Genomic DNA, 12,484 nt, shown 5'->3' with positions numbered 1-12,484 from the left:
TCCAACTTTTCGCCGTTAGCTTGGAGCTTGTGTCCAGTTAGCTACTGTTGTTGTTGTTGTTGTTGTTGTTGTGAGTCATTGCGCCTGCGCACAGTGAAGCCTTCCTCATTAGGTTGTGGCGGTGCTGCCATCTGCTGGTTGTGTTTGGAACGACACCTGTGGGTCAGACAGTGTGTGTTTGTGTGTGTGAAATAAAGTGTGAGAACAGGTGGAGGCACAAACACAAACTCTAGTTCCAGTTGGATTGGATTCCAGACACAAAGTCCATCCGTTTGTCTTCTCATCTTTTCTTCCACATTCACAGAAAACTGGGAGTTCAGCTTTAATCCATGATTAGTGCAGTTGGTCCAGTTGTCCACCAGAGGGAGCCCTGCTACACTTACTGTGGGAAGGAAACGCGCACACACAACAACTACACACAACATTTCCGCTTCTTCCTACAAAATAAAAGTTAAATAATGTAACAAAAACTCATTTTCATGTAAATTGCACTTTTTGCACGTTTTTCTGAAGACATTTCAAGTGAAGGAAACATTGCAGATGTAAACGTCATGAATGTCATTTTTCTTTTTTCACTGTTATTCTTGTACTGGTCCGGCCCACCTGGGATCCTACTGGGGTGAATGTGGCCCCTGAACTGAAACCAGTTTGACCCCCCTGCTCTAAATGAGTTCCATTCCAAAAGTTGGTAAGAACAGGAGGAAGTGTTTGAGTTTGAACAGTTAAGTCTGAACACACCACAGCACACATTGGACCAGTACGACCAGTTCAGGCTCCTTTTCCAGTCACCCATGAAGACCCAGTGTGACTTCTGTGGCAGCCCCCAAAGGACTTTTCCTTTCTATTTAACCTTTCCAAAGTGTTTTATCACCAGTTATTATAATATTATCCTCCAAATTTGGAATTTTTTTCCAGTGAAAATTATTTATTTTCTAATATTTAATTGACTGACCATGTTCACAAAAGCTCAGAGTAAAGTGAAAGGTTATCGTAGCCAAACACAAAACACTGAACACAAAGTGTCTTTTTCAGTCCAATCTGTCCTAAACTGATCCTAAACCCAGTGTGTCCATCCACTGTCACTGATCCAACTGCATGGGTTTAACTGGAGAAGCAGCATTTTTTAATCATTTTTGTTCATTTTATTCATTACTTTGGTCATTTTTGTTAACTTTGTTGCTTATTTTATTCTTTTTTACTTTAGTCATTCTTTTGCTTATTTTTCACATTATTTATTATTTTTGTTGGGCTTTTTATTCATTTTTGTTCATTTTATCCACTGTCATTGATCCAACTCCATGGGTTTTACTGTTCAATGTTGTCGAAGATGATGTTTCCACGGTAACTACGGAGCCTCTGAACGTCCAAATGGGTCACATCTGATGACCATGAAAAGATGAAGAACTGCATCTGACAGCATGTATTGACATGGTGGATCAACAGGTTAGATCAGTGGATGCTTTTGGTCGACAGTGGATGTTTGGGTCTTTATGGGTTCAAGTACATGATCAGTAAAAAAAAAAAAAGAAAAAAAAAAAGGAAAATACCTGATTTTCACTGGGAAAAAAAAACAAAATGGAGAGGATAATATTATAATAAATAGTGATAAATCACTATTGGGCTGATATTTACACCACCAACAGTCACCAGTCAGATGGAAGGACGATCAATACATCAGCTGGGACTATAGAAATAATAGTAATAGCAATAATAATAATAATAATAATAATAATAACTAGAAGCACTCGGAGAGCGCAGACCTCCGCCAAGGCTGATCAGTGGCCCCCCCATGGGCCCCCCCATGGGCCCCCCCGCCCCCGAATACCACCAAAATTTAATCATTTCTTCCTTATCCCATTTCCAACAAACCCTGAAAATTTCATCCAAATCTGTCCATAACTTTTTGAGTTATGTTGCACACTAACGGACAGACAAACAGACAGACAGACAAACAAACTCTGGCAAAAACATAACCTCCTTGGCGGAGGTAATAATAATAGTTATCAAACCAATGTCAAATGGGTGTTAGAGAAAATACACAATACAAAATAAATTATTAGGAAAACCAGCAGTAGTAGCTCAGACAGACATAAATAAAATGTGACTGATCCAGTAATTCTACTCATACTTTTATTGTGGAAAAAAAAAAACATGTTAAAACCTGCTCCTCTATCATACATGATCATACATTTTTTATCGTACTCAATGCTCTTTTGCACAGGTCACAGGTCAAGTACATTTGCAGTTTATTCATCATTATTGTCATTATTATTCATGTCTCTCGTTTCAATTATTTCATACAATAAACACCTTAAATGCATTTAGATTCATTAAATATTTACACCATTTATGTGAAAGGCATCTTAAAAAGTGTAGAAAATATACAAGATAATGTAGAAATTTACAATAAAATGAAAACACCTTCATCATAAACTTCCATTTTGTTTAAAATCACACAAAGCAACCGGTTATACAAAATGTTGCAGGTTAACATGAATTAATTAATTCACAAAAATAACAGTTACTTCACCAAAATATAACATTGTTATTGCTTTACACGGGAGGTGAGCCAGAAGTTAATAAAGCACAAAAATTACGAGTATACACTGACTGTATACTATAGTTCATGAATAAAGATTTGTTAAAAAAAAAAAAAAAAAACAACACATGCAAAGCCTGTGGGCCGGTTCGCTGAACAGTCCAAACTAAATGAAACTAAATTCTAATGAAAAATCCCAGACCAGTAGAACCCTGGTCTGTATCAGTGACTCACACGCGGTCAAACTTCACCACTTTTATTCTGGAAGTATTCGACTCGTAGACCGGTGTTTTACAAAGTATTCCATGACGACGGCAGGATGTTCAGTCCAGATACGGTCCCGTGTTTGGACCGGAACCTACAAAGAGAAATAGACGAAGAGGAAAACCCCGACCGAGCAGATCAGCACCAGAGCCACGTTCAGGAGGGTTCTGGTGGACGGGGGTTCGTGCAGGAGCTGGTCTCGGATCCTCTCCTGCTCCTGGACGTCGATGACCCGAGCTTCGGCCGCTGTGTCCTGGACACCGCAGAACCACTCCAGAACCCTCCCACACCTCCCAGGCTCCGCCCCTGCTCCTCCACAGAACCACTCCTCCTCCACCAGGTCCGCCTCCAGGACTGCAGGGTCATGTGACCCCTGGTGACCCCCGTGCGTGTGCGTTGGATTCGGACCGTGGGCGTGGCCGTTGCTCTGTGACGTATCTACGCCACCGGACTCGAAGCCGTAGATGAGGCGTTCAGCAGCGAAGCCGCCTCCGTTGACCGTCGCCTGGTTTACAGGCTTCAGCGCAGTTGTCCAGTTGTGGTTTTCTCGCCGTCGCAGCTTCTTTCTCCTGTTCAAGCCCCACAGCGTCGTGGTCCTGATGCGTTCTTCTGTGGGCGGAGCCGTGCACAGACTCACAAGCACCGTCACCAGAGCCGACACCCAAAATAAAACGGCCGCGACGTACATGAAGTGGACGTCTTTGATGAACCACGGCCTGTCGTCCGGCCGGTCGCAGCGCGGCTCTCGATAGACAAACGCCAAAATCAGCCGCGAAGCTCCGAGAGCCAACCCCGCCACGCCGCCCCAGAATGCACCTGTCTCATTGCAGCGATGACACAGGACGCCCAGCAAGAAGAGAGCGGCGATGGGCGGAGTCAGATAGTCTGACACTTCTTGGATGTAATAGAACATCTGTCCTCCCTGCATCTCGATGATGACGGGCACCCAGGCGATGCTGATGATCACCATGACGACCACGAAGACCCGCCCCACTATCACCAGCTCCCTGGACGACGCTCGCCGCCTCAGCATCTTGTAAATGTCCAGCGTGAATATGGTGCTGGCCGAGTTAAAAATGGAGTCCAGGTCGCTCATGAGGGCGGCGATCATGACGGCCATCATCAAACCGCGCAGACCCACGGGCATCAGCGACATGACGAGGCGAGGGTAGGCCACGTTACTGCAGCCGGCCGCCGAACCGCATACCTCCACGCAGTGGTCCGGACCGATGCACGCCAAGTCGTCGGCAAAGAAGACCCGAGAAATCATCCCTGGAGACAAGACGACACGAGCAGAGGGACGACAGAGGGACGAGCAGAGGGACGACAGAGGGACGAGCAGAGGGACGAGCAGAGGGACGACAGAGGGACGAGCAGAGGGACGAGCAGAGGGACGACAGAGGGACGAGCAGAGGGACGACAGAGGGACGAGCAGAGGGACGAGCAGAGGGACGAGCAGAGGGACGAGCAGAGGGACGACAGAGGGACGACAGAGGGACGAGCAGAGGGACGACAGAGGGACGACAGAGGGACGAGCAGAGGACGACAGAGGGACGACAGAAGGACGACAGAGGGACGACAGAGGGACGACAGAGGGACGACAGAAGGACGACAGAGGGACGACAGAGGGACGAGCAGAGGGACGAGCAGAGGGACGACAGAGGGACGACAGAGGGACGACAGAGGGACGAGCAGAGGGACGAGCAGAGGGACGAGCAGAGGGACGACAGAGGGACGACAGAGGGACGAGCAGAGGGACGACAGAGGGACGACAGAGGGACGAGCAGAGGGACGACAGAGGGACGACAGAAGGACGACAGAGGGACGACAGAGGGACGAGCAGAGGGACGAGCAGAGGGACGACAGAGGGACGACAGAGGGACGACAGAGGGACGAGCAGAGGGACGAGCAGAGGGACGACAGAGGGACGAGCAGAGGGACGACAGAGGGACGACAGAGGGACGAGCAGAGGGACGACAGAGGGACGAGCAGAGGGACGACAGAGGGACGACAGAGGGACGAGCAGAGGGACGACAGAGGGACGAGCAGAGGGACGACAGAGGGACGAGCAGAGGGACGACAGAGGGACGACAGAGGGACGACAGAGGGACGACAGAGGGACGAGCAGAGGGACGACAGAGGGGACGACAGAGGGACGGACAGAGGGACGACAGAGGGACGACAGAGGGACGAACAGAGGGACGAACAGAGGGACGAACAGAGGGACGGACAGAGGGACGAACAGAGGGACAGACAGAGGGACGAACAGAGGGACGACAGAGGGACGAACAGAGGGACGAACAGAGGGACGAGCAGAGGGACGAACAGAGGGACGACAGAGGACGACAGAGGGACGAGCAGAGGGACGACAGAGGGACGAGCAGAGGGACGACAGAGGGACGAGCAGAGGGACGACAGAGGGACGACAGAGGGACGACAGGGACGAGCAGAGGGACGAGCAGAGGGACGAGCAGAGGGACGAGCAGAGGGACGACAGAGGGACGACAGAGGGACGACAGAGGGACGACAGAGGGACGAGCAGAGGGACGAGCAGAGGGACGAGCAGAGGGACGAGCAGAGGGACGACAGAGGGACGACAGAGGGACGACAGAGGGACGACAGAGGGACGAGCAGAGGGACGACAGAGGGACGACAGAGGGACGAGCAGAGGGACGAGCAGAGGGACGACAGGGACGAGCAGAGGGACGACAGAGGGACGACAGAGGGACGAGCAGAGGGACGAGCAGAGGGACGACAGGGACGAGCAGAGGGACGACAGAGGGACGACAGAGGGACGAGCAGAGGGACGAGCAGAGGGACGACAGAGGGACGAGCAGAGGGACGACAGAGGGACGACAGAGGGACGAGCAGAGGGACGACAGAGGGACGACAGAGGGACGAGCAGAGGGACGACAGAGGGACGACAGAGGGACGAGCAGAGGGACGACAGAGGGACGACAGAGGGACGAGCAGAGGGACGAGCAGAGGGACGACAGGGACGAGCAGAGGGACGACAGAGGGACGAGCAGAGGGACGAGCAGAGGGACGACAGAGGGACAACAGAGGGACGAGCAGAGGGACGACAGAGGGACGACAGAGGGACGACAGAGGGACGAGCAGAGGGACGACAGAGGGACGACAGAGGGACGACAGAGGGACGAGCAGAGGGACGACAGAGGGACGACAGAGGGACGACAGAGGGACGACAGAGGGACGACAGAGGGACGAGCAGAGGGACGACAGAGGGACGACAGAGGGACGACAGAGGGACGAGCAGAGGGACGACAGAGGGACGACAGAGGGACGAGCAGAGGGACGACAGAGGGATGACAGAGGGACGACAGAGGGACGAGCAGAGGGACGACAGAGGGACGAGCAGAGGGACGACAGAGGGACGACAGAGGGACGACAGAGGGACGAGCAGAGGGACGACAGAGGGACGACAGAGGGACGACAGAGGGACGACAGAGGGACGAGCGGTCAGCGGACTCGGTCATCCCATTTTATTCACAGAAACTAAAGAAAAACTAGAGGTGAAGTGATGAGTGTTTGAAAACAGAAGAATTACAGCTGGATTTCAGGGCGTTTTTCTAGATCCACTGTGATCTGGAAGTTGTACGACACATATGCAAATGATAAGCTAAGGCAGAATACTGTTAAAACTGCTACAGTTTTTCTTAATAAATTTCAGTTTTTTCATGGTTGTTTGTGTTATTCACTTTTTTTTTTTTTAAAGCATAGTTTGTAGACATACACATTTTCATGTAATTTTACTGTTTGTTTACGCTGGAGTGGACATTAGATGTGTATTATGTTATTATTTTATTGGTTTACTTGAAGTATAAATGATAAACTGAGGTAGAATCATGTTAAAACTGCACCTATTTTTCTGGATAAATTTCAGGTTTTTGTTCGTTTTTTGTTTTTGTTTTTTTACATCTTTTTTGTTTCAATCCAATCCAACTTGATTTGTAAAGCACTTTAAAACAACTGCAGTGGACCAAAGTGCTGTACAGAAGAATAAATAAAACCAAAATAGAAGAACAAAATACAAGAATAGATTAAAAACCCATACAATTAAAAACAACTAAATAAATAAATGAAATAGATAAATAAGAACAATAAACCACTACCAAATAAAAACAACAGAATAAAGATCATACCTTCAAACATCTCACATGGTTTCAAAAGCCAAGGAGAAAAGATGGGTTTTTGGATAGTTTGTAAATGGAAATATTTTCATTATTTATTGGTTTTTTTGGGGGGGGTTTTGCACTAAAACAAAGAAAAACACTTGGAGTTGTCATTATTTCCAGGTTATTCTGTTATTATTTTAGTTTGTCAAACTAAAATGAGTTTGTCACCTCTGTTTTAGGGGATTGGTTTTGCTTAAAAACGTGGCTCGTAGACGGTGACGGTGTCTACCTGGGATGACGATGATGAACATGGGCAGGATTTTCAAGACGCCGGCCATGATGGTGGAGCCTTTGGCGTGGGCCAGGTTTTTGGCCGCCAGGACACGCTGTACGATCACCTGATCTGCACACCAGTACCTACAACGAACAGCAGCGCTGCATTAGACAGGAAGGACTAAAATACTGCAACGACGACCAGGAGGAAGTCTGAAGAAAAGGACCATACAGGAAAGATGAGAAAAGAAAGAAAGACCGCTGTAAACGAACACAAGAGTTAAAGCAAAAAAAGACACTTGTGTTCAATGGACGTTCACTATGTGGAAAAATGAAAAAGAAGCAAATAAGTGATCGATAGTTTCTATTGATCACTGATAGAAGTCATATTTAGACTCTGATTGGATGAGTTGAGTTTTCCTCCAGTGAAATAATAATGAAAGAAATCAAGGAAAATTAACAGAATAACAGCAAAAACAAGAAAAATTAAGCAAATCATGAAAGAAATTGAAGATAATTAACAAAATAAACTCCAAAAAGGACAAAAGTGAAACAAATAATGAAGGAAATTGAACAAAATGAAGCAAATAATGAAAGAAATTGAAGACAATTAACAAAATAAGAGAGACACAGATACACAGACTAACCAATGCACTGATATCCATCCCATAATATTTTACTCTATTCTGACATTAGTTCTTATTGTTTTGGATCCCAGACCCCTGTTAGAAAACAAGCACCTGAATCCAACGTGTCCACAGACTTTTGTCCACATAGTGCATTTCCTGGATGGTTTTCCACGTTCATGATGCCTGTGCTCGTCGTTTCCCTCAGACTCTTCAAATCTTACCAAATGGAGGCAGGAGTCTGACCCAGCAGGAAACCGGGCCAGGGTAGATCTGGATCGGCGGGTCCTCGGAGGATCTTCAGGGCGTGTGGTTTTGGGTGGAGGTGGCGGAGGCAGCTGTGGGCGTACGTCAGGTTGGGCCGGGACAGCAGGACGGCTGTGACGTTGGGCCTGGCCTCCATGTATTCACTCCTCAGCCCTAAAACACAGACAGACCTTTAAACCAGGGGGGTCACACATACAAACATGGGCCAAACACCCCCCCCCCCCCCCCAAAAAAAAAGGGAACTGGTTTGAGTTCAGGTTCCACATCAGACCAGGATGATCCAAAGTCAGATAAGAACGAGAAGCACTCGGAGAGCGCACACCTCCACCAAGGCTGATCAGTGCCCCCCCCGTGGGCCCCCCCCACCCCCGATCACCACCAAAATGTCATCATTTCTTCCTTATCCCATTTCCAACAAACCCTGAAAATTTCATCCAAATCTGTCCATAACTTTTTGAGTTCTGTTGCACACTAACGGACAGACAAACAAACAAACAGACAAACAAACAAACAAACAGACAGACAGACAAACAAACAAACAGACAGACAAACAAACAAACAAACCCTGGCAAAAACATAACGTCCCTCTGTCTGGCGGAGGTAATAAGGAAAGCACTCAAAGAGCAGACCTCCACCAAGACACATCTGACCCCCCCCCATCACCACCAAAATGTAAGCCTTTCTTCCTTGTGCCAGTATCAACATTTCCTGAAAATTTCATGAAAAGCTGTCCTTAACTTTGTGAGTTATCTTGCTAACAAACAAACAAACACACACACACAAACAAACAAACAAACACGCAAACAAACAACACACACACACAAACAAACAAACAAACACGCAAACAAACAAACACACACACACACAGAAAGCACAGTGCTCACCACACCCCCTGGTGGAGGAAACTACTCCAAACCAAATGTTTCTTCTGTGTTTTAGTGGAAAAAAAAAATAACAACAATGAAATATGAACAACCTGAAATGTCGAAAGAAATGAACAATATTCTGCCTTTTATTAAATGTTCAGTGTCTTTGTAGATCTGGTCTGGAATAAACATGGAAATGATGAACTGAGGCAGAACAATGTTCAACTTGAACTTATTTTTCTGAATAAATTTCAGTTTTTTCATGGTTTTCTTGAATCTTTTTTGTTTGGATAATTTGTAAATGTACATATTTTCATTATTTATTGTTTTTTTTGGGGGAGCGTGAAGTTGGTTCCATTCTTGGAACCAGTTCTGAGTTCCGAAAACTCGTTCTGTAAAGGAACCAGCTCCGTTTAAGGATCCAGTTCTGTTTACGGATCTCGGAACCAGTTCCATTTACGGAACCGCTTCTGTTCAAGGATCATGGAACTAAACCGTGCTCCGACCTCCAAGCCCCGCTTAGCGCCCTCAAAGCCCCGCCTCCTGTGGAGCTTAGAGCTGCTCTAACCTGCAGTGAAGAGGAAGACCAAGCTGGTCCTCCACGGACCTCGGATCCAGTTCTGAATAATGCTGTCCATCAGGTCCGACCCATAAATTAATCCACATGTGCACTCTTCTGCTGTTTCTAGGTCCTTTAATGCTGGCGAGTGTCATTTTATTTGACTTCACTGATGCCAAATCACATATCACCTCGTCGTGTCCTGCAGGAAGCTGGGCTCCAGGTTCTAAACACCGGCTCCAGGTTCCAAACACCGGCTCCAGGTTCTAAACACCGGCTCCAGGTTCCAAACACCGGCTCCAGGTTCCAAACACCGGCTCCAGGTTCCAAACACAGGCTCCAGGTTCTAAACACCGGCTCCAGGTTCCAAACACCGGCTCCAGGTTCCAAACACCGGCTCCAGGTTCCAAACACCGGCTCCTGTCGGCCTGCAGACCTGCGGCTGTGACCCGGTACACCCCGCCGCAGTAAAGCCTCCAAGCTCCAGGCTTCTCATCAGCTACATTTAACTGAAACGGACCTGAGGAGAACGGTTCTACGCTGGTTCCAAATAATCTTTCTCGGATCTGCTTATTCGGAACCAGTTCCATGTAAGGATCTTGGATTCAGCACCATGGACAGTGCACGATTCATTTCTTATATGACATGATATAATTGTTTTCCCCTTAACCTTAAACATGTCATAAAGTTCTGTAATCATACCGTTCAAGGCAAATACGACAGTACGACACAATAACTGTTCAGCCCATACAGACCCAAAGCACAGGAGCTGTTTTTGTTTGAAACCTTCATTTACCCGGCAAGCGATTAAGAACAGATTGTTCGTTACAAATGCAGCCTGATCAAAGGTCCTCGAGGGGTCGTGGGTGAGGGGGCTAAAGTAAAAACAAAGTTAAACAACTACAAAACCAAACAGTTCATAAATAAACACATTACAACAATAACAGTGACACGGAAAAGACAAATACTCAGCAGGTTCCGTTAATGGAACCGTTCCGTTTTCTGAACTCGGAACTGATTCCGTTTCTGGAACCAACTTCACGCTCCCTGTTTTTTTCGCACTAAAACAAAGACAAGTGTGTCGTTATTTGCAGGTTATTGTATTATTTTAGTTTTGCTCCAACTGTGTGAGTGTGGAAGCTGAACCCAAAGCCCCGCCCTGTTTTAAACCACCTTCCTGTTCTACGTTCTTCTCAGGTGTGTTGACGTGGTGCGTTCAGGACTACCTTCCAGTCCTCCCACTTTGAAGAGGCTGATGCCCATGAGGCAAAGCGCTCCGCCGATCATCAGAAACGCCTGGACCGTGTCGGTGTAGATGACGGCGACCAGGCCCCCGGTGACCGTCAGTACGGCCGTCATGGCGATCAGAAGGATGATTGACAGGTAGAGGTTCCACCCCAGCGACTCCTGGATGAACAGCGCCCCGGCGTACAGATCCACAGACAGTTTGGTGAAGATGTAGAGGATGAGGGACAGAGCGGCGAAGTAGACCTTTAGCCGCCGCCCCCCGTAGCGCTTGGACAGGTATTGGGGCGTGGTGTAGACCCCAGAGTGGATGTACACGGGGATGAACAGCCAGCCCAACAGCTGGAGCAGCAGCAGGGCGTTGAACTCCCACGCCGCCACGCTGAAGCCGCTGGCCGCCCCCGACCCGGCCAGTCCGATGAAGTGTTCGCTCCCGATGTTACTGACGAACAGAGACGCTCCCACCGCCGCCCAGTTCATGGACCGCCCCGCCAGGAAGTAGCCGCTCACCGTGCCACGGTCGGCCTTCCGCATCGCCAAGAAGCCGACGGCGAGCACTACAACAAAGTAGGCGGCCACGACTGCGATGTCCGCCGCCTCCATTACAGCGGCAGGAGCCATGTTTGACGACTGACGGCGAGTCCTGCGTGACCAAAATACTGCAAAGGGGAACTTCGTCCACACAGTTCAGCACTTTTACGGTGGCGTTTATGTGCAGCGTGTCGTACTTCGACTGATTCAGACAGAATTAAAACAGATGTTCACGTTCTGACGGCGTCCTCTTCATCTGATCCTGATAAAATGGCACCAGTGTTGGTCCAGGTTCTGGATCCCTGAAGGGAACGATAGTTCTGAAAAAAGAACGCAGACAGAGACTGGGCCACGTCCAGAAGAAAAGTGTTGAAGGTCATCTACGTCCTGGAACCAAACACAAACACACAGCGTTATTAGCAGAGCGTCGCAGGATTCAGCTGATTTACTGGGTTCAGTTTTGGTCATGTTGTTTGTTTTTTTGGTTATTTTTTTTCAGTTTGTTTATTATTTGGATCACTTTTACTTATTTTGTTGATTATTTTATTCATTTATCAATTTGTTCATTTTGTTAATTATTTTTTCCATGTGTAAAAATGAATGCCATAAATCTCATATTGTCTGAGCTAAAGTGCTAAGCTAACAGCGCTAAGCTAACAGTGCTAAGCTAACACCTATAATGTAAAGTCTGTTATTTTACTTACTAATTATTTGGTGAATTTTGCTATTTGTTTTAGATCATTTTTATTTTGTTTTACCTGCTATTGTATTTGTTTTTGTTCATTTTGTCGCCTATTTTATTGTTTTTTCTTCAACTTTGTTGGTTTTCTGGCAGGGGAACTTCTTAAAGTAAATGAGGCTTCCTTTGATACTCTGCAGTCTTTGCTTTGGATTTTGTTGAACCACATTTTCATTCCAGACCTGACATGAAGGAACAGGGGGAAGGAGAAGAAAGAAAGAAGAAAAAGAAAAAGAAGGTGTCGAAGACCCTGACAAGAAAATATCAACGATACTAACAATAACAACCATGATGATAATTCTCATGATAAAAATAACCAGAGCTGAGTAAACTGAGCAAAAAAAAAAAAAAAAAAAATCATGAAAAAAAAGTTGAATATTCAAAGACGTGGTTCGTACCAGACAAACCTGTGATGATCCAACAGAATATGATGCATATG

The 12,484-nt window shown here is 47.1% G+C and overlaps 1 protein-coding gene across 1 annotated transcript; it reads right to left on the bottom strand.

The window, feature by feature from the left end:
• Positions 1 to 2,897: 2,897 nt before the first annotated feature.
• On the bottom strand, positions 2,898 to 11,396 carry LOC115416887 (sodium/myo-inositol cotransporter-like). Its single transcript, XM_030130762.1, has 4 exons — positions 10,757 to 11,396; positions 8,063 to 8,258; positions 7,229 to 7,356; positions 2,898 to 4,075 (listed from the first exon to the last, which is right to left on the bottom strand). Exons 1-4 carry the CDS (start codon positions 11,394 to 11,396, stop codon positions 2,898 to 2,900), a joined length of 2,142 nt encoding a protein of 713 aa, XP_029986622.1.
• Positions 11,397 to 12,484: the final 1,088 nt, after the last annotated feature.

This window comes from Sphaeramia orbicularis, unplaced genomic scaffold, assembly GCF_902148855.1.
Source record: "Sphaeramia orbicularis unplaced genomic scaffold, fSphaOr1.1, whole genome shotgun sequence".
Lineage (NCBI taxonomy): Eukaryota > Metazoa > Chordata > Actinopteri > Kurtiformes > Apogonidae > Sphaeramia > Sphaeramia orbicularis.
This window is presented reverse-complemented; position numbering and strand designations above follow the sequence as displayed.

Bases quoted from the DNA above. Each gene is read 5' to 3' on its own strand.
- LOC115416887 (XM_030130762.1), bottom strand. From the start codon at position 11,396: ATGGCTCCTGCCGCTGTAATGGAGGCGGCGGACATCGCAGTCGTGGCC. The intron at 8,259-10,756 runs GTAGTCCTGAAC...TCTGTGTTTTAG, and splicing joins CAAAGTGGGAGGACTGGAAG to GGCTGAGGAGTGAATACATG. The intron at 4,076-7,228 runs GTAGACACCGTC...TCTTGTCTCCAG, and splicing joins GTTCATCATCGTCATCCCAG to GGATGATTTCTCGGGTCTTC.